The 24,556-nt window shown below is 40.5% G+C and overlaps 1 protein-coding gene and 1 long non-coding RNA gene across 8 annotated transcripts in view; one reads left to right on the forward strand and one right to left on the reverse strand.

Moving 5' to 3' along the window:
* LOC140185128 (Friend leukemia integration 1 transcription factor-like) overlaps positions 1-3,255 on the reverse strand; it is a 70,803-nt gene extending 67,548 nt beyond the window's left edge. For 2 of the 6 annotated variants that reach the window (XR_011882503.1, XM_072238443.1), the window contains exons 1-2: positions 2,275-2,474; positions 1,721-1,804 (exon numbers count right to left, since the gene is read on the reverse strand). Coding sequence is in view for 5 of the 6 variants with exons in the window: in XM_072238443.1 (XP_072094544.1) it covers positions 1,721-1,804; positions 2,275-2,430 (240 nt within the window). In the remaining variant the exon portion in view is untranslated. The other 4 variants (XM_072238436.1, XM_072238438.1, XM_072238439.1 and 1 more) reach the window with 4 other exon arrangements.
* An 86-nt stretch (positions 3,256-3,341) lies between these two features.
* LOC140185129 (uncharacterized) overlaps positions 3,342-24,556 on the forward strand; it is a 34,622-nt gene continuing 13,407 nt past the window's right edge. Inside the window, exons 1-5 of one of the 2 annotated variants that reach the window (XR_011882504.1) lie at positions 3,342-3,546; positions 8,852-8,954; positions 9,627-9,834; positions 16,047-16,171; positions 24,212-24,377. This is a non-coding gene — a long non-coding RNA (uncharacterized lncRNA). Of the gene's footprint in view, positions 3,547-8,851; positions 8,955-9,626; positions 9,835-16,046; positions 16,172-24,211; positions 24,378-24,556 lie in introns of those variants that run through there. The other variant, XR_011882505.1, reaches the window with a different exon arrangement.

A 24,556-nucleotide genomic window follows, 5' to 3' on the forward strand; every position in this document is an offset into this window, starting at 1 on the left:
CCCGCACCCCTCTCTCTCTCTCTCTCTCTCTCTCCCTCTCTCTGTCTCTCTCTCTCTCCGTCTCTCTGTCTCTCTCTCTGTCTCTCTCTCTCTCTCTCTCTCTCTCTATCTCTCTCTCGATGAGCTTTGGTTGAACCCTGGCTCGCAGTAAGAGCAGGGAACAGACTGAGAATTGTTCCACTTTCGCAGACCTCTCCCCCTTAGTTGGAGACTGTCTGTAAAACAGCCTTTGTATCATAACACAAACGTTATGACTGGATGAAAAAAAATGTGCTATTGCAAGGGCGTTAGGTACAAACTCGAAGTGCGCATACTGCCGTAAAATATTAGAAGCATAAATGTTTTCTAAAGGTGTTCTTTGAATAGTTTGAGGCGCATTTCAATCCCTGTGATATTGGTTCCCCTTTGATTAAGTGTTAGTGCCAACAGTGTCTGAAATAAATGGATCCAGACCGTTACGCACCTGCAAATGACTGATTTCCACATTGTAAAAACACGACAGAAAGGTTAGGAACACGCAGCGATCGCAAAATGAGCGGAATATTTATTTTGTGTTAGATATAATTAAAAACTTAAGTTTAAAAGATTAGATGCGCGCACACATAGTGAACGGATTGTATCTACGTAACGGGTCAAACTTGGATGCTACAAATGGGTTTTCAATTTTTATTTTTAATAATTTATTTAACGGTTTTGTTTTAAAATGGGGGAATTTCAGTCTGAAGGCGCCTATCAGTTCGTCGAATGAGATTTGAATAGGTCTTGGGTTTCTCTGCAGGAAAGGGGATAACTGTGGAGCAAAGAACATTTTAGCTGAGAGTTAGACAGTAGTTTTCTATAAACAAGTAGCTGAACCTTTGGTTTTATGCCTTGAAAAACCGAAAACTCAGTTGACAGACCACGGCTGTATCTTTATCCCAGTTCTAAACTGATGTAAAACTCCATTTCAAAAGCAGTTCTGGAATCATTGCTCACATTGATGCGATCTCGACATGAACGCAAAGCTTAAAACTGTCGTGGTTAGTTATTCACTGGATTGACTTTGTTTCACTCACGGTGAGACCAGGCCCGTGATAAATAAAACCGAGTTTCTACATGTAAAAGAACAATTGTGATAGCTGCTTCTTAGCTTGGAATCCATGTTCACGTCTAAGATTAATGTTTTGGTGGTGCGGGGTGGATAGTATCATTAAAATTTGAGATTTTCATTAAACTTTTTAAAAACGTGTCGAGCTGTTGCCCAGTAGTATCAGGAGTCTCGCAGATTGCGAGGAAATATTTTTCACTGTATAGATTTTTAGGAATGACACGAGAGTCAGAGTGATATTTTGAAACGAAGGAGCGACAGGCCAGCAGTAATGTCTCCGTACTGAAGACAAACCGCATAGGGCTTGAGGAGGGTAAAGAACGACTTTCGTTCATTTTTAACTAAACAGCAGATCAGGGGTTCCCTCCTGCCAGTCTGAATTGGAAGCCACTTGGGTGCACATGGTTTAACTGGAAACCCAAAGTTGAGCAAATTAAAATTAGGAATTGATTTTAGCCGGGACGTTAAATGTTGGCTAAACGAGGACTAATTCGATATTGTTTTCCGAGCAAGCGTTAATTTCTCCTCCGTCCTTCCTAACAATAAATACCTTTTTTTCTCTCGGACATGCTCCATGAGTTTAATATCAGGCCACTGCACTGGCCTGGTTGCTTACTACGGCCTCAATCTTACCTTTACGTAAGACGAGGTGTCTGGGACAGTCTGAAACATTTTCCTCCAAGCTGCCCCGAGTCGTGTTCCGTTTGCTTCCACGTCCTGAAAGAAGTCCCACATTTGAGAGTGTGCACAAAAGTTGGGTTTAGCCAGTGCCCCTTTCACCCAGTTCTCTCTAGATTTCCTGTCGGAGGTTTGGAAGTGTCCAACCGCACACCGCGGGCATAAAATGCACCCAAACTCATTCAAATTGAAAACTACTTTCTCCTAATCCGCAGCAGACACACAAGCACTCCTGCAAATGATGCTGCTCCCGAACTGTCCAGCGCTGTTCCTTCGGCTGTTTATCTAACAATTATCTGTCCGTATCTACTCACTGTCTATTTCCTTCTTTCTATTTTCCAGCCATTATGTTCTTCACTTTTTCTCAGGTTTCCCCATTCCTAGTTTATGTGCAACAGAGTTAACATCTATTCATCTCATTGCCATGTTTTCACTCATTTTTCCAGGCCTCTTGGCTTCTCTTTTCTTTCCTACCTCTTATTCTTTTCATTTTTGTTCCTTTTTTTTACCTTCACATACTCCGTGAGCTCCCCGTAGTCCCCGGCTTCTTTTCGATTGATTTGTTGCGTTCCGTTCAGCCGGAGGAAGGAAATCAGATCAATTAATGTGTTACTTATTCTCACATTTTTCAGCGGCCCCTTCACCCGAGATTCCTCTGTTGTCATGCCTTTGTCTGTCGCGTTTGGTTACTTTAGTGGTTAAGAACTCGCACTCACCTTTAAAGTTGGTTAAAAGTCCTGTCGCGCTTTGTGGCTCCGGTACCTTGCCCAAGAGACAAGCGGATTAGCTGTCCATTGCTAGTCTAATATTGAATGTGTAAGTCTTAAGAAGAAAGTCCATACTGTGGTGGAGCCCGTCTGCCTCAAAAAACCAGACAGCTCGAGTTTAAGAAACCTCAGGGAATTATTGAGACCCGTGCGTAATGGTGATACCGGTTTTCTATGTTGCTTAACTTCGTTCGCTATTTTCTTCTTTCAATTCTAATTAATTAATGTGAAATTGAAATGCCACTCTGCCGAGGTAAGTTTTGAGGCCGCCCCGCGGATAACTGGAATAACTACCACCACCACTCACCCACCGAGCTTCTCACAAGGCATTCAGCGAGCTGACTTCTCTCCGCTTTGAACAAGTTAAACCAAGTCGAGACGCTGAGTGGAGCTCCAGGCCCGTCCGTAACCTAATTCAAACTCGAAAATTTTAATATATAAAAACGGGATTCCAAGAAACTTTTTACAAGGCTCCAAACCCAACTCTAGCATCACAACAAATAAAACACCAGGTATTTTGTAAACAGTCATTTACAGAACATACGCCCTCTTTTCTAATTGTTCCTTAAATACCCCTCCTCCCCTCCCCCAGGATCATCCAGACTCAAACATATTGAAACATTTTTCTCTGAACAGTAACATATAAAGAGTCGGGGTGAAAGGGGCCAGACGGGTCGCTTTGTCTGTATTCAGGTCTATCGTGCAATTACATTCTAACGGAACTCGGGAAGGTATTTAAATTCCAGCCAAGTTAACCAGTTCGTGCCTTTGCAGGAAGTTCAAATTATTGTTGAGAGGAAAAGTCCAACTCACTCCGTCAGAAATCACACCGTGTTAACGAATGTGCGTTGGAATCGTTTTATTTACCTTTAGATTGCTGCTGACGTTTCGGCTCGTTCAAGGAACAGCGCTCATTAGTTACACACCTCTTCGCAAGCCAAGGGGTGGATGAATGAAGGAGTGGGGTCTGGCGCAGAGCCGAACTCGGGATCCAATGAAAATAAGCAACACCAGGTCTGGACAATTTTTAAACCTGACATTCATGCGTCGATAAAGAAAATGAGGGGATGTTGTTTTAAATGCGAAGGACCACGTTTGCAACCAGACTCAATTTCGCTCAATGAACGAGAATTTATTGGATCTCATTCTGCGTCATCTTCACACTCCCATTGGCAGTCGTTTATTGACATTAAACTGTAAACTCGTTTGAGTTCAGTTAGGGATAGCTATGACAGTGATTTTGCTTGAGCTATAGTATTTGGGCCTTGAGGGCTCAGACACATTGCATCACTTGAAAAAGACAAGTTGCACGTAGTAACATGAAAAAATTTATCGGTGCGTGAGAACAGAGTGAGTGAGTATATCTTATCTAGAAAGCTACTACAGATAGCAGAGGGGTGCCATTCAGCCAGACGTACTTGTGCTAGCTCTTTTAAGGAGCCGTCCAACTTAGTCCCACAGCCCAGATATTTTTCCTGATAGTTAAGTTTTCTTCAAACACACTCTTATCGTGTGAAAGTTCCGTTAGAATTTGATTGGGCTGACCAATCAGATGGGAGTGTTTTGATCTTTGTGGCCCTCCGTGTGAAGTAGCTCATCATCATCTGTTCTGGATACTTTGTGAGTTAGTTCAGAGCTACATTTTTTGATTTGCCCGATAGAGTTTCCTTCTTTCTCTATCAAAACGGTATCAATCTTAATGCCATCTATGAACTTACTGATCATTCCTCCTACGTCTATATCTGTATCATTTAAATACAGTGTATTACAAATACCAAGGATCCCTGTAGAACATCACAAATTACAGGCATCCAATCACAAAAATAGCTCTCTACCATCAACCTCTGTCTCTTATTGCCAAGCCAGTTTAGGGTCCAATTTAATAATTTACCCCTGATCCCATGGGCCTTGAGCTTTAGGATCAGTCTTCCATATGGGGCATTGTCAAAGACTTTATTGAAGTCAGTATAAACCACGTATTACTCTCATCAACAGAGATTACTCTCTTCAAAATGTTCTGTCTGATTGGTCTCCAAGGATCTACCCTTGACTAAGCCATACAAATTATCTGTGTGCCATAAATATCTGATGAATAAAGCAAGCGTACCTAATCAGATTGATAGTTATAGGAAAAGGTTAATATGGATATAGGAAAACAGTTAATCAGTGCCATTTGAAAACAGGGAATGATCTTCTGACCAAAAGCATGAACTCTGCTTCCCTCTCCATAGATACTGACTGGCTAGCTGAGTATTTCCAGCATTTACAAAAATATATGAGTTGTTAATCCATATAATCTTTGCCAATGCCTTCCTAATTTCCATCTTCCCTGAAGAGCTCCAGGCTTTCAGAGGGTGTGCTGTTGATGCAGGAACAGGGAGCTGCAGGAGCTGCACTGCTCACATTCAGTGCTTAACTGTTGGCAAAGGGTTTCTAGCTGGATCCTGGAGGTGGGAAAAATAATCACTATCTGATTCCATTAGCCACGTTTCATCCCCCCCCCCCCCACCACATCACTGCTCCCCTGAATCCACAGCAACCACCTCCCTCCACAGGCTCTAGACATGTTTCCTGGGCTCCTTACCAATGCTCTGCCTCTCTAGTTTGGGATCCGCGCTCCCCCAGTCAGGGTGTGGCCTTTTCCCACCCTGCCAGCTGCCCACACATTAAATGAGTGTGATTAAGCAGGTATGCTGGAAATATTGCCTGGAGAAAGTACCCTGATACTTCTCCAGATATCCTTCCATTAGATCAGCAAGGACCTTGTGGAAAAGTGGCAGTTGAATCTTTCCTGGTTGTGCCAGTTGTTGGCACTCCATATCTCAGAAGGATACAGGAAGCAGGAATTGCTGGTGCTTGGTAGACCATGAGCTTTATGCTGGGTATGAAGCTGACTAATTTGAGACTATGGTGAACTCCATCATCTTTGTCTATATTTGCCTTGATGATGTGGAGAATGGAGCTTTATTTTTGAAGGTTTGTGTACTGCAGTAGGAATAGCTTGGGAAGGAGCTTTCATTTTGTAGACCTTTGGAGAGGCCCATTTTTTGGTACAGTTAATGATGATTTGAAATTCAGTTTCTGAATATGAGATTATGCGAACCTCAGCTGCAATTTGCAACTTTATCACTCAGTTCTTTTTTTGGAGAGTAAGCATTCGAGTTTGAAAAGTTTCCCCTTTTCCCCATATGTAGAGAATGGTGCAGCTAGTAAAGGTGCTGCCTCACAGCTCCTGGGACTTGGTTTCAAACCAGTCTGTGTGTATTTGCCTGTCTCCTTTTGACATTTGTATATCTTCTGGGTTCTCCAGTTTCCTCACATGCCCCCAAGACATGTCAATTTATAGGTGTGTTGACACTGAAAGTTGTCACTCTGTGTAGCTTAGAGATAAAATCAGTTGGAAGAATAGGTTATAGAGGATATTAATGGGGATGCTGATTGCACTGTATGTGGACTTGATAGCCCAATGTGGTTTCCTTCTCTGTCATAAGGAGAACTGGAAATAGTGAGATTCAGATGCTTACGGAAGAACAGGAAAGATCTCTTAAAGTGTTTGAGTGATAATATGGTCTTGCTTGGAACCAGTCTGAGGATGACTTTTCATCTGTTGTAAACTTGCTGAATACAATTATTCGTGGGAAAGAAGAGAATTTCTAATGGCAGCCAAACTTGAGAGGGACTTTTTAAGCCTTTCAGTTATTGGAGTCAAATAATTTTGTGAGTTGAAATGAAGCTATGTACAGAGATTTTTGCTTCTCCTTCTAATTCTCTTGGAGTTATTAGATGTACTTTAAATTTGGTCTGTGTTGCTGTGGATAATGTAGAAAGTTGTTATAAGTTTCTATGGGGCTGCCATGCAAGTTGAAAGGATTCATAAGAAAGCTTATGGAGTGTTGGCCTTCATTAGTTGGGGGATAGAGTTCAAGAGCCACGAGGAAATGTTGCGGCTGCATAAGACTCCAATTAGACTTACAGTGTTATGTTCAGGTTTGGTTGTCTCATTCTCGGAAGGATGTGGAAACTTCAGGGAGAGTGCAGAGGCTACTTACCAGGATGCTGCCTGGATTGGAGAAAATATTTTATGAAGAAAGGTTGAGCAAGCAAGGTTGAGAAAAAACATGATCGAGTTTTATAAGGTAAGAGGCATAGATAGAGTGGACAGCCAGCCCCTTTTCTCCAGGGTGGCAATGGCTAATATGAGAGGATATACACTCAGTGGCCACTTGATTAAGTACAGGAGGTACTTAATGGTCTTCTGCTGCTATAAAACATCCACTTCATGGAGAGTTACAGTTGCCTTCCTGTCAGCTTGAACCAGTCTGGCCATTCTCCTCTGACCTCTCTCATTAACAAGGCATTTTTGCCCACAGAACTGCCACTCATTGGATGTTCTTTTGTTTGTTTGTTTTATGCACCATTCTTTCGAGAGACTGTTGTGCATAAAAATTCAAGGAAATCAACAATTTCTGAGATACTCAATCCACCCCGTCTGGCAAAAACAATCATTCCATGGTCAAAGTCAATTGGATCACATTTCTTCCCTATTCTGATATTTGGTCTGAACAAAAACAGAACCTCTTGACCATGTCTGCTTGCTTTTATGCATTGAGGTGCTGCCACATGATTGGCTGATAAGATATTTGCATTAACAAGCAAGTGTACAGGTGTACCTAATAAAGTGGCAACTGAGTGTACTTCTAAGATGATTGCTGGAAAGTACAGGAGAATATCAGAGGTAGCTCTTTTACACAGAGTGCACAGTGAGTGCACAGAACACACTGTCAGGAGTGGTGGTAAAGTGCATTTAAGAGATTCTTAGATAGGCATATGGATGAAAAGAAAATGGAGGGCTATGTGGGAGGGAAGAGTTAGATAGACCTTGGAGTGGGTTAAAACGTTGGCACAACATTATTGGCCTAAGGACTATATTTAAGGATTAAGGATTTAAGGATATTTAAGAAATACTGTTCTCTGTTCGGTTCCTCTGATAGACAGTCTACACTGCAATTCAATGAACAGCTCTTCAGCCACAGGGTGGCAGGATGAAGAAGGTTGAAAAGGAGGTTCTTTGGGACCACATCCCCTGTGACAGACAGCAGGGACTCCTTACAGTTTCTAGTCCCCCTCGTTTCTACATTCAGATTTATCTCTGTTCTGGAAGATAGCTGTGATTTCTTGATGTCTTCTCAGAAGATAAGGCTGTAAATTTCTTCCTGAAATTTCTGATGAGAAATTTAACAAGATTATAATGCATTGTCATTGGATTTCAGCCTTGGATTGTGGTGTCTTCAACCTATTGTTGAACTGGATGGTGATGAGGTTGGACCAACAAAGATAGAGTCAGGGATATTTTCTTCAAAGACAGATTCATAGTTGAGGAGTTCTTTGATGTGCTCCTTCCAGTGGTTGCAGACTGAAATGTTCTTGGGTTCTGCAGGGTGGGCCTTTGGGTGCTTTGTGTTGACAGTCTGAAGAATCTAGACATGTCATAGTTATCAATCATTGCTGGACTTGCCACATTGTTCTCATGCCTAACTGTTTTTGGACACACTTAGTGCCTTAGTATCAAAGGCAGTCATTCTCACCTCAACAATGGAGGTCAGTTGATTGGTCCAAGTTTGATATCTGGAGCCTGAGATCCTCACAAAATCCAAACCAGTTGCTGGTGAGCAGGTAATTGACAGTAAGTGCAGTTTGATTATCCTTTTAAACAACAACTTCCATGGCTTTTGCTCATGATTGAAAATGGATTGATGGCTGGTAATTAGCCAGATTAGAGTTGCCTAACTTTTCATAAATGGTATGCACCTAGGCAAATCTGTATATTGTTGGCTATAGCTGATGTTCCAGCTATAGAGCAATACCTTGGCAGATGTCTGCAACACTATAGCCAGAATGCTCCCTGGTCACATAAACATTGCTTTACCCAGTGCTGTTGGCCAACTCTTGATATCACAATGAAATGAATTGAGTTGGCTGAACACTGGCTTCGGTAGTGGTTGGAATCTCAGAAAGAGATATTGAACAGGGGTGTAGAATTGTCATTTTCATTGTATTTTTATATAATCATCTATATATATAGAAGCATCTTTCTTTACAGTAGCAGCTGTCATGCCACTTGATTCTGGCTATTTTATACATTAATTGTTATCACTGGAATTTATGTTATCTCTGACTTGAGTATGAGATGACCACAACTTCTTTTTCTGTTGTCTTTTCTTTATCTTGGCTCTTCTTTCTTGTTCATTTTCCGCTCTTGTAACTTTTAATAAAACGGCCAGAAGCAGCAAGTTTAATGCCTCATTCTTTACTTCCGAAGATCCTTTTGATTGATCAAACAGAACCAAGATGGATCAACTACATGACACTTCAGGATGAACAAGGAAAGCATATGCTGGATCCTACCATCATTAAAGATGAAGGTATTTTTGGATCCTCCTCCTCCATTTAGCTGGTTAATTGTCCACTACCATTCTTGAGTGTAAGTGGCAAGACTGCAGAGGTTTAATCTGATTCATTGGTTGTGAAATCTCTTAAATTCTCTATTAAGAGAAAGTACTGGAAGCACACAGCAGGCTAGGCAGCATCCACAGAATGAGAAATGAAATTAATATCTCAATCCATGGTCCTTCTTTGGAACTGTAAAAATGAGAGTAAGCTAGCTTTACTCTATGGAGAGTGAGAGTGTGAGTGGGTAGGAAAAAAGCAATATTTCTCATAAGACAAAGCTATGATTGCTATGGGTTCAGGCTGTTAACAAGGTTATCGAACAGATGTGTCAATGGGGATAGTGGGTGAGAAAGGGAGAGGGGGTAGAGAGAGAGGGGGAGATAGTTAAAAAAACTGAAGGAAGGAACTTAAAAGTTATTAAATGAGTGCATTTAGAGGGTGAGAACACAAATAAAGGAACGCAGACTTTGCAAAATGCAAATATAATATATGCACAGCAGGTCAGACTGTGCTCATGGAGGAAGAAAAACTGAGCCAATATCACAGATGGACCACCTCCCTCATTTGCCTATTACCACTCACCTAGACTGACCTATCACCTACCAGATCTTACTCAACCTCTTCCCTTCGCTCTTTCATTCCAGATGACGGGTCTCAACTCAACATGTCGACGGTCTATTTTTCTCCAATGATACTGCCTGACCAGAACTTTGTGCGTTGTTCCAGATCACAGCATCTATATCTTCTGCCTCCAGTGTACAGTTGGTCGGAAGAAGAGCAAGTCATTTTGTGATTCACATTGAAACACTGCTTGGATCCCTAGACGTGGAACAGGGAGATGCCAAATGGCAGGTATTGCACCTCATATAGTTGCTTGGATAAATACTGTCAGAAGAGTTGATAAATATGGGAGAGTGGACCAAGAATTACAAAATGAAATGGCCTCATATCACAGTTTATGTTAGTTTGTTCAGATTTTCTACCTGCCTCATTTGCCCATCTCCCACTGACCTCATTTGTATCTTATCTCCATGGCAACACTGCTCTCACTTTAGCATACATATTTCTTTTATCCTACTCATTCCTCTCTACTTCTCAATAACTCTGAACCAACTTGCTTTCTCTCTTCCTCCATTTTGACGAAGGGAGTCTCAGCCTAAAATATTGAATCAGTTTCTCTTTCAATCAAAATTATAAAACTTTTTCTAAGTGTAAAAGAAGAAAGATGGCAGCTAAGGAAGGAAGAGGCCCCTCAGTGACCAAAGGCATAATGTGTGTGTGGAGCCAGGGGGTACAAGCAATGTCCTAAATAAACACTTCTCATTGGTATTCACCAAGGAGAAGGATGTGGAGGTTAAAGAGTTAAAGGAGAGTTAAAGTACACTGTCATTCTGAAGCAAAACTGTGTTAGGAAGGAAGATGTGTTAGAAATATTGATGCACATTAGTGTGAATAAATCCCTAGGGCTTGATGGTATCCATTCCAGAATGCTAAGGAAAGCAAGGAAGAAGATTACTGGGGCTTTGACTGAGATGTTTGCCCCTTTATTAGCCATGGGTGAGATACTAGAAAATTGGAGGATAGGTAATGTTGCCTCGTTGTTCACAAAGGCAAGTAGGGATAAGCCTGGAAAGTAAAGACTGATCAGCAATTTTTTAAAAAAATTGTAAAAAGATGCTGGTGAATATTTTGGAGGACAGCATTTACGTTCACTTGGAAAAGCGGGGACTGATAAAGAGAGTCAATGTGTTTTAGTGTAGGAGAAATGTCTCAAACACTTGATTGATATTTTCGAGGAGGTTGTGGGAGATGAGGAGTTAGGTGTGTGTACCAGGCATTAATTCAAGCAAGAATCAGTCTTCAGTTCTTAATGTATATTGCAAGCAGACATTAAATGGGCGGCTTTGGATGCAAACATTACTGTCTACAGAGCACAGACCGCTGGCCCACAGCTGTTGAAGAGATATGATTTGTAAAGTGATGTGACTATGACACAATTTCATATGCATCAACCAAATGTAAGAACATGGGGGTATCTTAATTGGCCCACTTCAAACCAGGCAATGCTGGTTAAGTTATTTTGCACCATTTTGACTGAGTTCAAGGAAAATTCAAGACCAAACTGATTCTGTCACTTACCAAATCATACAGGGTTAAAGGCATATTTTCTCTATAAATCATTGGGATATTTGTGACATCAGAGAGCACATGGATTTAAGGTTCTCTGTCTTCAGGAGCTTTCAGACCATCCTTGTGAATGCTGAAGGCAGTGTCACAGGCAGAGTGGATGTCCAGAGGATATCTGGTATGCTGGCTTCATTGCTGTAGGAGCTGGGAAGTCAGGTTGCTGTGATATAAGGTGTAATGAAGTCATACTTATGACTCTATGACTTGGAGTATTGTATACAGTTTTGGTCAGCCTGTTATGGGAAAGATATTAAACTGGAAAGAGTGTAGTAAAGATCTACCAGCATGTTGTCTGAATGTGGGGGCCCGAGTTACAAGAAGAGGTTGTGTAGACGAGGACTTTATTTTCTGGAACATAGGAGATTGAAGGTTGACCTGACTGAGGTATATAAGATCATGAGGGGCACAAACAGAGTGAAAACACATAGTATTTTTCCCAGTGAGGAGTAGAGTGGTAATTAATAGTTTTATTCCTATGCCATTCAGTAAGCTACTCCCACATGGGAGGAATTCCGATATTATAAAAAGCAGTGTTATCAATAATGTTGAGTTGAATAACCTGCATGCTAGCCTCCTGTTGTGTTCTGCACTCTCTCTCATTTACGAACACAACAAGGAGGTGCTCAAAACAAGAGGACATGGGTTTAAGATCAGTGGTGAGCAATTAAAAAGTGGCATCAAAGCAGGAACTTCACACAGAGGATCCTGTGTACTTGGAATGAGCTGCCAGAAATAGTGGTTGAGGCGAACACATTGGCAACATTTAGAAACCATCTAGCTAAGTATGAGGATAAGGAAGGCTTAGAGGTCTAGGGGCTAAATGTGGACAGGGACCAGCTTGCTTGGCAACACAATTAGCATGAACGTGTTGGCCAAATGGTCTGTTTCCATGGTGTATTTCTCTAATTACTTCATCCCAGCAAAGGTATTGATGAAGGCAGCAAAGTAGGTGTGTTTTACATGGACTTCTTTGAAGCTTTTCTCAAGGTCATGCATGGTTGATAGATCCAGAAGGGTAAGGCACAATAGACTTGAGTTGTGCTGGAAAAATGGATCCAAAATTGGCTTGGTGATAGGAGGTAGGGGTAGATCTGAGTCGGTGCTTTTCTACCTGGAAGACTATAACAAGTGCCATACCATAGAGATCCGTGATGGGAGCCTTGTTGTTTGTAATACGTATAGGTGCCTTGGAAAAGAATGTAGGTGGTCTTATAAGTATGGCTCTAGATGGCATGAAATTGCAGGACATAGATTAGCTGGAAATTTGGGCAGAGGACTAGTAGATGGAACTTAATCCTGATATTTAATCTGCTCTAATGCCATGCACAAGTTTGCACATAATACCATTAGAGTGGGCTGTATCTCAATTAATGATTGGTTAGAGAAAAGGAAGGAAACAAAGAGCTAAGTAACATGGTGTTAACACAACAACCTTTCCCTGAATTTCAGCAAAACCAAACAGCTACTTATTGACTCCAGCAGGGGGGGACATGCACGTGCTCCTGTTTACATCAATGGCATTGAGGTTGAGGGGGTCGAGATCTTCAAGTTCCTAGGTGTCAAGCTATTGCGATGTTCCTAGATTATCACCAATAGCCTGTTCTGGTCCAAACACATTGATGCCAGGGTCAAGAAAGCTCACAAATGGCTCTGATTCCTCAAGAGAGGAAATAAATCTGGCATGTCACGAACAACTCTTACTAATTTTCGTATATACACTGTCAATGATAATGAACTTAATCCTGATTCTGATTCAGGTAGGATGATTTCCTATGGTGCATTGATTATAATTGGTAAAAGTCAATGGAGGCATGCCAAATTTATGGCCACCTGAGGAATTAGAGGTATTGGTGAGCTTTCTTGGCTGTGGCATCAATGTGGTTGGATCAGCATAGCTATTGATGGCATTCACTTCCAGGAACTTGAAGCTCAACCCTCTCAATCTCAATACCATTGATGTAGACAAGAACAAGAGCATTGTCCCCCTTTGAGAAGATAAAGCAGTAGTCAATAAACAATAGTCCGACATAAGTGTATGGCAACTGCTCAGCACCTGACTGTAAGAAGCTGCACAGAGCTCTGGACATAGTTCAGCACACTAAAGAAACCAACCTCCTCTCTGTTCATACTTCTCACTGCCTCTATAAAGCAGCCAGAATAATCAAAGACCTCTCCCACCATGGATATTCTCTCTTCTCCCTCTTCCATCGGCAGAAGATACAAAAACCTGAAAGCATGTACCACTAGGCTCAAGGACAGCTTCTACCCAGCTGTAATAAGACTATTAAATGGTTCCCTAGTACAATAAGATGGACTCTTGACTTCAAAATCCATGTTGTTATGATTTTGTACTTTATTATTTATCTGCACCACAGTTTCTTTGTTGCTTTTACACTACATTGGTATTGTTATACCTTGTTCTACCTCAATGCACTGTGCAATGATTTGATCCGTATGAGCAGTACGCAAGACAAGCTTTTCACTGTATGTGTGACAATAATAAACCAATTCCAATTCAACTCTGAGATAACAGGATTTAAGAAGCCAACTTCTGGTATGACATATAGAGTAAATGGCAGGGACGTCAGGAAGTCTGTAGCTCAGTGGAAGTGGAAACAGTTTTTTTTTCCTCTGCTATATTATGTATTGCATTGAACTGCTGCTAGTTAACAAATTTCACGACACATGCCGGTGATAATGAACCTGATTCTGAGTAGTGTAGTTAAGAAGGCATTAGGTGTGCTTACATTCACAATCTGAGACACTGAGTATGAGAGTTGGGACATCATGTTGCAGCTGTCTTAAACTTTGGTTAGACCACACTTGGATTACGGATGTGATTCAGTAAAGGGAGTGCAGAAGAGAATCTTCAGATGCTACCCTGAATGGAGGGCTGTACTTCTTTTTTCAGAAAGATTGCATAGGCTGTGTTCATTCTCATAGGGACATAGGAGTTAGATGGGTGATCATTTAAGGAATTTTTATGCGTTTCTACAATATAGCGACAGAAAAAAACCCCATCAACAAAATGGAGATTTATTCAGTGCAAAACAAACATGTCCAATATATATTTCATAACAATAAAGAAAAAGCACCCAAAATAAAATCTTGTAAGATTAGTATCCACCCCAACCTCCCACTGAAAAAAACCCAGGCCAACCATTTCTATGTATAAAAGAAAAAAAAACTAATCGGAGCTGTCGACCCCACAGAGCTGTAAATATATGTAAGAAAAAAGAAAACATAATGCCCACTACCAAAACTGTAATGTAATTCACAACAAAAAACTGTAAAACCTACAGAAAAAAGAAGCTGAAAGTAAGGGATTGTAGTACAAAAAAAGGATAAACTTAACCTAAAGAGGAGTTATGACAGTATTCAAGAAAAGGTCCCCACACCTTATGAAACTTTATGTCCGAATTAAGAAGTGAATAATGAATCTTTTCAAGGTCTAAACAGGCCATAATATCACTAAGCCATTGAGCGTGAGTGGGTGGGGCAGCATCTTTTCACCTAAGAACTAACCGTCTAGCCAAGAGAGAGGCAAAAGGTAATGTTCGACATTTAGTCGGACTCAAGTGCATGCCTACTTCACCCAAGGTGCCAAAAAGAGCAACCAGAGGGTTAGGTTCTAAGGCAATTAAGAATATGAAGTACAGTTGAAAAAACTTCTCTCCAGAATTTCTCTAGACTAGGACAGGCCCAGTACATATGGATAAGTGAAGCCTCACCCGCTTTACATTTGTCACAAACGGGACTAATGTCAGGGTAAAACCGTGATAATTTAGTTTTAGACATACGAGCCCTGTGTACAACCTTAAACTGCAAAAGGCAGTAGCGAGCACATAAAGAGGTTGAGCTAACTGACTTAAGAATTGAATCTCAAACCGCATCAGATACGGAGATATTTAAATCATATTCCCAGGCAGTTCTAATTTTATCGAAGGGGGCATGCCTCAAAATCACTAACTTATCCCGAATAGCAGATATTAAACCTTTACCCAATGGGTGATTATTTAGAGGTTTATATAGAGAGCATTGGTAAGTTAGGCAGTCAAAGTCTTTGTCCAGGACCAGGGGATCTAGAAGTAGATGGAACAGGTTTAAGATGAGACAGAAGATATTTAAAGGCGATCTGAGGGTTTTTCACACATGATGGTGGTGGTTATCTGGAAGAAACTACTAGAGGTGATGATGGAAGCAGATACTGCTACAGGGTTCAAAAATGCATTTGAACATGTACATCAAATGGAAAGGAACAGAGAAGTAAGGGCCTAATGCAGGCAACTGGGATAAGTGTAAACCGACATTGACAAGGTGGGCTGGAGGGCTTGCTTCGGTGCTGTATGATTCTATGATTTTGTTTCCTGACCTTTGTACTGCTACCATTTTCTAGTTTTATTTCAGATTGCAATTATCTGCAGATTTTTGATGATGCTGGAGAATGCATATGCTGGAATTTGGAGCATTGGAGCAACAAACTATCTGTTGGAGAAACTTAGCAGAGTAAGCAGCATCTGTGGGAGGAAAGGAATTGTCAATGCTTCTGGTCGCAGTGTTGAATCTTGAGACATGATTTCGTCACATAACATTGATAGTTCCTTTCCTCCTACAGATGTTGCTTCACCTACTGAGTTCCTCCAGCAAACTATTTACCAATGACTCTTTATTTTAATTTTCATGTTTTTATTACTGTTTAATGAAATATGTTACTTGTACCTCATTGTTGATAAGGGTAGAAGTATAGGCAAAAATCCTTCTTGAAGTAAGAATAGTGTGGTGTATCTATATTTATTGTATATCTTACCATCAGAATATCTGTATGCATGGGCAGAGTCTGGCCTTATTGAAGAAAATCTCTTCTTCTTCTTCCTCAGCCCATCACTTCTACCAGGGCATAAGCCACCGACAACAGCTCGCCAAAGTCCTCTGACCTGGGACAGTCTTTCAAGCTACCTTCAGATGTAGTCCATCTTCTTGGTATATTGTTCCTCTCTCAGAGGTGAGGTCCTTTGAGCTTTGATTGGTGTTTCTGTAGCTCTGGGTTTTTACGGGATGGGGTTGCTAGCCCATTGCCCAACCGTTCCCCTTTCAGAGCCGGGCTTGGGACTGTCCATGGCTGAGTTAGAAAAACCTCTAGCTTTACTGTATTCAGTGACTTCACCTGCACAGCATACAGAAGTCTCATGATTCGCAACTATGTGAAAAAAGCAATACACCTTCTTGTCCATCTGAAATAGCTGACTTCATATTCTGCAACTGTGCTCCTAAGTGCTATGTATCCTGACTAGTGGAATCATTCTTTTTGTAGCCATCCTGTCAACTACTTTCAGAATTATGAATGCTTCAACAATTGTGAAGCTTTCCTCTTATTCTCATATACTTTAATGAATATAGGCCCAAATATTCAACTTTCTTTCATATATCAATCTCTTCGTCAAGTTAAGCACCAAATGAATATTTGGTTCCAATGCACCTGTGCCCATAAATACTGAAACCAAACTACTGTATATGTAGTACTCCTGTAAAGTTGCATCAAAACCTCCCTACTTTTACCTACAATACCTTTTGCAATAAAGTTTAACATTCCATCAACAGTCGTAATTGTTTTGTGCACCTGCATGTTAACATTTTGTGTTTTATTATTAGGACTTCCAAATCCTTTGTATTGTAATATTATTAGTCTCCCTTGCATTAAATGATACTTACTTCATTCTTTCTTCTATAGTGGATAATCTCAAAATATCCCAATTTATATTTCATCTCCCAACTTCTTACCCACTCAGTTAACCTATCTATGCAGGCCCTATGTATCCTCCTTACAATATATTAACTCATCTATCATCAATTCAGTTGATCCCTTCAACCTTGTCATTAATTTATAGATTAATAAGCACTGATCCCAAAAACATGTCACTAATTACTGATAGCTGATCTGTGAACATTATATTTACACTAACTCTGTTTACTCCTGGTTTGCTCCTCACCTCCCATTCCAATATACTTCCAACTCTGTGCACTTGTTGAAGTAAGCTTTCATCTAGCATCTTATTGAATGCCTCCTGGAAATCCAAATACACGATATCTACTGGTTCCCTTTTATCTACATTGTTTGTCCCATCCTTAAAGAACTCAAAAAAATTTGGCAAGAATGATAATTCTTTCATAAATCTATATTGATGCTACTTTGATAAACTGATAATTTTCTAAATCTCCTGTTGTTACATCCTTTGCAATGGATTCTGGTGTTTTCTCATTGTCAGATGTTAAGCTAACTGTCTTACTGATTTCTGCTTTCTCTCTTCTTCCTCCTTTCCCGGATAACACATTTAAATTAATATTTTTTCTAAACCTCTATAGAAGGTAATTTTGGAAGATTAAACCAACTCATCCATTATCTGTGCAATGATTTTATTTAAGCTCCAAGGATGCAAGCCATCAGATCCAGGAGACAGTCAACCTTTAGTCCCATTAGTTTGCTAGGTACTTTTTCTCTAGTGATAGAGTTTGTTTTAGTTCCTTCATTCTTAAAGCCCCTTGATAGTCTATTGGTACAGGCATATTTTAGTGTCTTCTGGAATGAAAACTGATGTGAAGTAATAATTTAGAAATTTCTGCCATTTCTCAGTTACCCACTGTTAACTTACTAATCCTGTACTTCAAGGGACCAGCATTTATTTTAGTTACTCTCTCCTTTATAAATATCTGCCTTGCAAATAAACCGCTATGTCATTTGATGTACTGTATGTATATATAGTATCTATGCCTTCACGCTTTTGTGAAGACATCAAAAGCTGAGCAGGAGAGCTGAGGGTTGACCTTTGTCATTTGATGGCTTACAGCTGAACTGATATCGAACCTTGGCTGCATGTGAATTAAAAAACACAAGAGATTCTGCAGATGCTGGAAATCCAGAGTAACTCACATAAAATGCTGGAGCATTTCAGCAGGCCGTACAGCATCCATGGAAAGGAATAAAGTGTCAACATCTCGGGCTGAGACCCTTCATTGGGAAAATTAATCAATTTAACTGATGAAGTCTTGGCTCAAAATATTGGCTGTTTATTCCTTTCCATAGATGCTGCCTGACCTGCTGAGTTCCTCCAGAATTTTGTGTATTACCCACGTGAATTAATCCCTTTTAAATCTTAAGATCAGTGTGACCATCTGATACCTCTTAAATCTGCAGGGTACCTTGAATTTATGCACCAAAGGGGGATCAACCCTCTAGCTGGACCTCTGTGTGTCTAAGTTTTGCCATTATTGCGTGCATTATTGATTAAAAAAAGATACCTCTTTGAGCACACCCTATTGTTTAAATAATGTCGTATCTTAGGAAGTGTGGAAATCTCAGGATATCCAATCCAGTATTGTTTATGGAGAGGAGGTACATTTTGATGAATATTTCAGCAGTTTAAATGTTCTCATTAACAAGTTACAAAAGGCACCCAGAGTAAAAATGCAAAAAAAATCTAATTGTTACGGACAACATCAAAATGTCTTAACAGAACTGCCATCATTTCAAAAGTGATTAACATATTGAATTACAGATGCAACCCACACAAAATCAGGCTATTTGCCCTAGTTAGTCCCCATCAGCTTGTTTTGATCCAATATACCCTACCCTCATCTTAGTAACTTACTTAAGCCCATCACCCCAGCTGCGCACATAGGTCGGCAAGAGCAGCTTGCTACAGTGCTCTGACCTGGGTCAATCTTTCAAGTTCTCCCCATGTGTAACCCACTGAAGATCCTTCCTCTCCCAGGATGAGGACTTTGGAGCTTCTTGTTGGTGTTTCTGTAGCTCTTTGTTTTTACAAGCTAGCCCCTGTGCCCAACCCTCCTCCTTTCACACCCAGGCTTGGCATGGCAGAGTTCTTCTTTCATCATCCTTCATCAAAATCTGCTGGTGTAACCTCTGTTTCCTTCTCCCTGTTATAAGTGGAGAACTATTTTCTGTCACACTTTATTCTACATTGTTCCTGTTTTATGTTGTGTTGTAGTTGATCCATCTTGTTCTACCTCAATGCACTTTGTAATGAATCGATCTGTGTGAACAATATGCAAGATAATCTTTTCACTGTATTTCTGTACATTTAACAATAATAAACCATTTCCAATCCATTTCTGCTCGGGACACTTTAACCTATTCTCTTCTTTCTGCCTCAAAGCCAGCAAACTATACATTCTACTAGCAATCCATTGAGATTATGTACTATTCATTAGTTATTTGCAAATTTTCTTTAATGGAGCTAGCTAGATTACAAAGAATTTTTGAAATTCTTGGCAAATTACAAACATGGAATTATTCTTGGCTTCATCCTTCAAACCTCAGTATTAATTTCATTCAGTATGACTTTCTCTTTCAAAATCTATGCTGAATTTCTTTTATTGCATTGTTTTTTGGTCCGTTACTGCTTATTCTCTCGTTGTTGGAGATAACTTTTTTGTACCATTCTCTGTAACCGAAGTTTTCATAAGTCCCATTCCCAATCCTCAACTCTTGCTAAAACATCACTCTGTTTGGATTTGTGAAAATCTCAAGTTTGCATAAAATTATTTATTATCGTCAGAGACTATCTGATAACATGAAATTTACACTAAATTGAGTGGAAAAGCAAATTGTGCAGAGGGTGCAGAGAGATATAGATAGGTTAAGTGAGTGGGCAAGGGTCTGGTAGATGGAGCACAATGTTAAATGCAAATATGTCCACTTTGATAGAAAAGATAGAATATCATATTATTATTTAAGTGATGAAAGATTGTACGACGCTTTTGTGTAGAGGAACTTAGGAGTATTTGTGCATGAATCACAAGAGGTTGGTTTGCAGGTGCAGCAGGTTGTCAAGGCAAATGGGATGTTGGCCTTCATTACAGGAGGGATTGAATTTAAGAGAAGGGAGGCTACGCTGCAACTGTATAGGGTACTGGTGAGACCGCACCTGCAGTACTGCAAGCATTTCTGGTTTCCATTCTTGAGGAAAGATATAATGGATTTAGAGGTGGTACAAAGTGTTAGGGATCATTACTTGCAGGGTGAACAGCGTTGAATAACATAATTATGGATTAACTAAAATGAGAACCAGTCTTCAGGAAATAAAACCTGTATACAATTTAGCTTCCAACTGATACTTTGTGGCTAGTGAAACCAATCATTCTCTGTCCTATTGAAACAACATTGGGAAACACAATAATGAATGTTCCTGCTGTTAGGACATTGTTAAAGCTGTATCCCTGACACTTAATGCACAGTTCAGGATGGGTCTGCTTTGTCACTTAACCTTCTGGTTAGTTGTATATTCAACACAAAAGGGCCATATTTTGGATGCCTCGAGGCTTTTGGAACAGATACCAGCATGGAATATCCAAAGGGACACTGATAGTTGGGATGTGCTGCCATTGAATATATGTAATTCTGTACATTAACCTGGCTATATTCCTAATGGCAAAGCTTAGTAGGTGATTAAAGCAATTGAAACTATAATTAAGCATTTTTAACTTATCTTTGTGTTGAACATGTGAGAGGAGAATGAGTTTTTTTGATTTCATCTGGACTCCCTCACTCCTGGAGGTTTGCTGTGTGTATAAAGACTTATTATTTCCCAGTGACGGCTTCTGTATGACTCAGCTTTAGTCAGTCACAGCAGAGTGAAGGTTCAGCAGCTTGATTCTGGAGATGAGGGGATTTGCTATCGGGAGAGCATGAGTTGTGTGAAGAAGGATTCTTCTTTGTCAAAAGAATAAGAAGGGATCTTTCAGAAACATATAAGATTATGAAAGGTATAGATAAAATAGAGGCAGAAAAGCTCTTTCTGCTGATGAGTGAAACTTGAACTAGGGGGCACAGCCTCAAGATTCAGGAGAATAGATTTAGGACAGAGATGATGAGGAACTACTTTTCCCAGGGGTTCTTGAATTTGTGGAATTCTCTGCAGAAGGAAGCAGTGGAGGCTACTTCATTACATATATTTAAGCCACAGTTAGGTAGTTTTTTTTGCATAGCAGGGGTATTAAGGGCTCTGGGGTAAAAGCAGGTAGATGGAACTGAGATCAGTCATAAGCTTAAAGAATGGCAAAGCAGGTTTGATGAGCAGATGACCGACTCCTGCTCCTGTTTCTTATGTCTTATGTAAATAGACATCATGATGTCTGTAATAATGTGTGATATTAGAATACATCCAGTGTGAAAAAGGGATTTTAATCAGGACTACATTTGAATTGGGGTCATAATTGAATATTAAGTATATTTGAATTGTGCTTGTTCAAGTTAGGAATATCCAGGAATCCTGAATAACCTTGAGCTGGTATCAGAGTCCCTAAATATTGGGTTATATCTAATGCAGTTATCTTAGGTTATAAGGTGTATTTGGATGATGGTATCCCTGAAATCCTGGGAATATTTAAATTGGTCCTACACAAAATCTTGTACCTATTTCAGTTAGTACTTATTAGGAAGATATATTTATCAGGGTTAGAATTATCCTGGAATTCTGGCAGTATTTAAAAATGGTATAGTGATAGAATTCTAAATATACTTTAGTTGTTATTACCTTATACCATGCCTTTATTTTGATCAATATTATCCTGCACTTCATGTATATTTGGGTTTGTAAACTGTAGGATCCTGGGTACATCTGGATTGTAACTATTCTAGATTCTATATGTATTTGGAAAGAGATTATCCTTGAATCTTGGATATTTTGGAATTGATATTGACCAGGATTCCTTGGCATTTTCAAGTCTGTATTTAACCAAAATCTGTGTATAACATGAATTGATAGTGCAATAGGATCCCATGATTGACTAGGCTTATACTCGTTGGAATTTAGAAGATTGAGGGGGGATCTTATTGAAACATATAAAATTCTAAAGGGATTGGACAGGCTAGATGCAGGAATATTGTTCCCGATGTTGGGGAAGTCCAGAACGAGGGGTCACAGTTTGAGGATAAAGGGGAAGCCTTTTAGGACTGAGATGAGGAAAAACTTCTTCACACAGAGAGTGGTGAATCTGTGGAATTCTCTGCCACAGGAAACAGTTGAGGCCAGTTCATTGGCTGTATTTAAGAGGGAGTTAGATATGGCCCTTGTGGCTAAAGGGATCAGCGGGTATGGAGGGAAGGCTGGTACAGGGTTCTGAGTTGGATGATCAGCCATGATCATACTGAATGGCGGCGCAGGCTCGAAGGGCCAAATGGCTTACTCCTGCACCTATTTTCTTTGTTTCTATGATATATTTAGACCAACATCACCACAGGATTAAGGGTAGAGTGGATAGGGGAGAACCAGTGGATGTGGTATATTTGGATTTTCAAAAGACTTTTGACAAGGTCCCACACAGGAGATTAGTGTGCAAACTTAAAGCACACGGTATTGGGGGTAAGGTATTGATGTGGATGGAGAATTGGTTAGCAGACAGGAAGCAAAGAGTGGGAATAAACGGGACCTTTTCAGAATGGCAGGCAGTGACTAGTGGGGTACCGCAAGGCTCAGTGCTGGGACCCCAGTTGTTTACAATATATATTAATGACTTGGATGAGGGAATTAAATGCAGCATCTCCAAGTTTGCGGATGACACGAAGCTGGGTGGCAGTGTTAGCTGTGAGGAGGATGCTAAGAGGATGCAGAGTGACTTGGATAGGTTGGGTGAGTGGGCAAATTCATGGCAGATGCAATTTAATGTGGATAAATGTGAAGTTATCCACTTTGGTAGCAAAAATAGGAAAGCAGATTATTATCTGAATGGTGGCGGATTAGGAAAAGGGGAGGTGCAACGAGACCTGGGTGTCATTATACACCAGTCATTGAAAGTGGGCATGCAGGTACAGCAGGCGGTGAAAAAGGCGAATGGTATGCTGGCATTTATAGCGAGAGGATTCGAGTACAGGAGCAGGGAGGTACTACTGCAGTTGTACAAGGCCTTGGTGAGACCACACCTGGAGTATTGTGTGCAGTTTTGGTCCCCTAATCTGAGGAAAGACATCCTTGCCATAGAGGGAGTACGAAGAAGGTTCACCAGATTGATTCCTGAGATGGCAGGACTTTCATATGAAGAAAGACTGGATGAACTGGGCTTGTACTCGTTGGAATTTAGAAGATTGAGGGGGGATCTGATTGAAACGTATAAAATCCTAAAGGGATTGGACAGGCTAGATGCAGGAAGATTGTTCCCGATGTTGGGGAAGTCCAGAACAAGGGGTCACAGTTTGAGGATAAAGGGGAAGCCTTTTAGGACTGAGATTAGGAAAAACTTCTTCACACAGAGAGTGGTAAATCTGTGGAATTCTCTGCCACAGGAAACAGTTGAGGCCAGTTCATTGGCTATATTTAAGAGGGAGTTAGATATGGCCCTTGTGGCTACGGGGATCAGGGGGTATGGAGGGAAGGCTGGGGCGGGGTTCTGTGTTGGATGATCAGCCATGATCATAATAAATGGCGGTGCAGGCTCGAAGGGCCGAATGGCCCACTCCTGCACCTATTTTCTATGTTTCTATGTATATTTTAATGGGGATTCTGGGAATATATAGATTAGGATCATTCTTAAAGTGATAGATACACCAGGGAAAGAGGCCTTTTGTTTCACTGACTACATACCCACGAACAACCATCCACTTTACAGATCCCACATTAATCATCATTTTTGTTCATCTCCCACATTCCCATCAGCTCCCCTCACATTTCGTCACTCACCTGCATTCTAGGGGCAATTTACAGCCTACCAACCCAGATATTTTTTAGATGTGGGAGGAAATTGAGGCACCCAGGGGAAAACTGCAGGGTCCAGACTGCACCCAAGGTCAGGATTGAACACAAATCCATGGGCACCCAAAGGCAGCAGCTCTACCAGCTTTTCCACTGTGCAGCAGCTTGTATGTTGAGAATATTTGAATTAAGATTGTAAGTTCAATGTGGGTTTATTTGCTTTTAATTATAAATAAGAACAGAAAATGCTCAGAAAATTCTGCAGAGAGAGGCAGAGTTCATCAAATCATCGGACCTGCTGAATATTTCTAACATGTTATGTTTTCGTTTCATATTTTTAGCATCTGCATTTTTGTGTGGGCATTGCCACTGAACCATGACCATATCAGAACGCAGGGGAAATCTGACCGTGTTTGAAGGAGTTCTTCAAATGCTTCAATCTATGTGCTTTGCGGTTAAGGACTTGGAAGATTGAGGACCTGCTTGTCTCCAAACCCGCCCCACCCAGTGCAGGTTAATGTTAGATTGGGATTACTCCCGAATGTGATGCATGTCTATAGCAGGGTTGCCTTTAATTTAAGATGTAGATCTGGATTGGACTGCATTTTGTGACAATATGTTGCTCTGTAGTGGCACCATGTGCGGTGGTAGGCTGAAAATCCAAACAAATATTTGGTCTCCGTGCA

Source organism: Mobula birostris, chromosome 20 (genome assembly GCF_030028105.1).
Source record: "Mobula birostris isolate sMobBir1 chromosome 20, sMobBir1.hap1, whole genome shotgun sequence".
NCBI lineage: Eukaryota > Metazoa > Chordata > Chondrichthyes > Myliobatiformes > Myliobatidae > Mobula > Mobula birostris.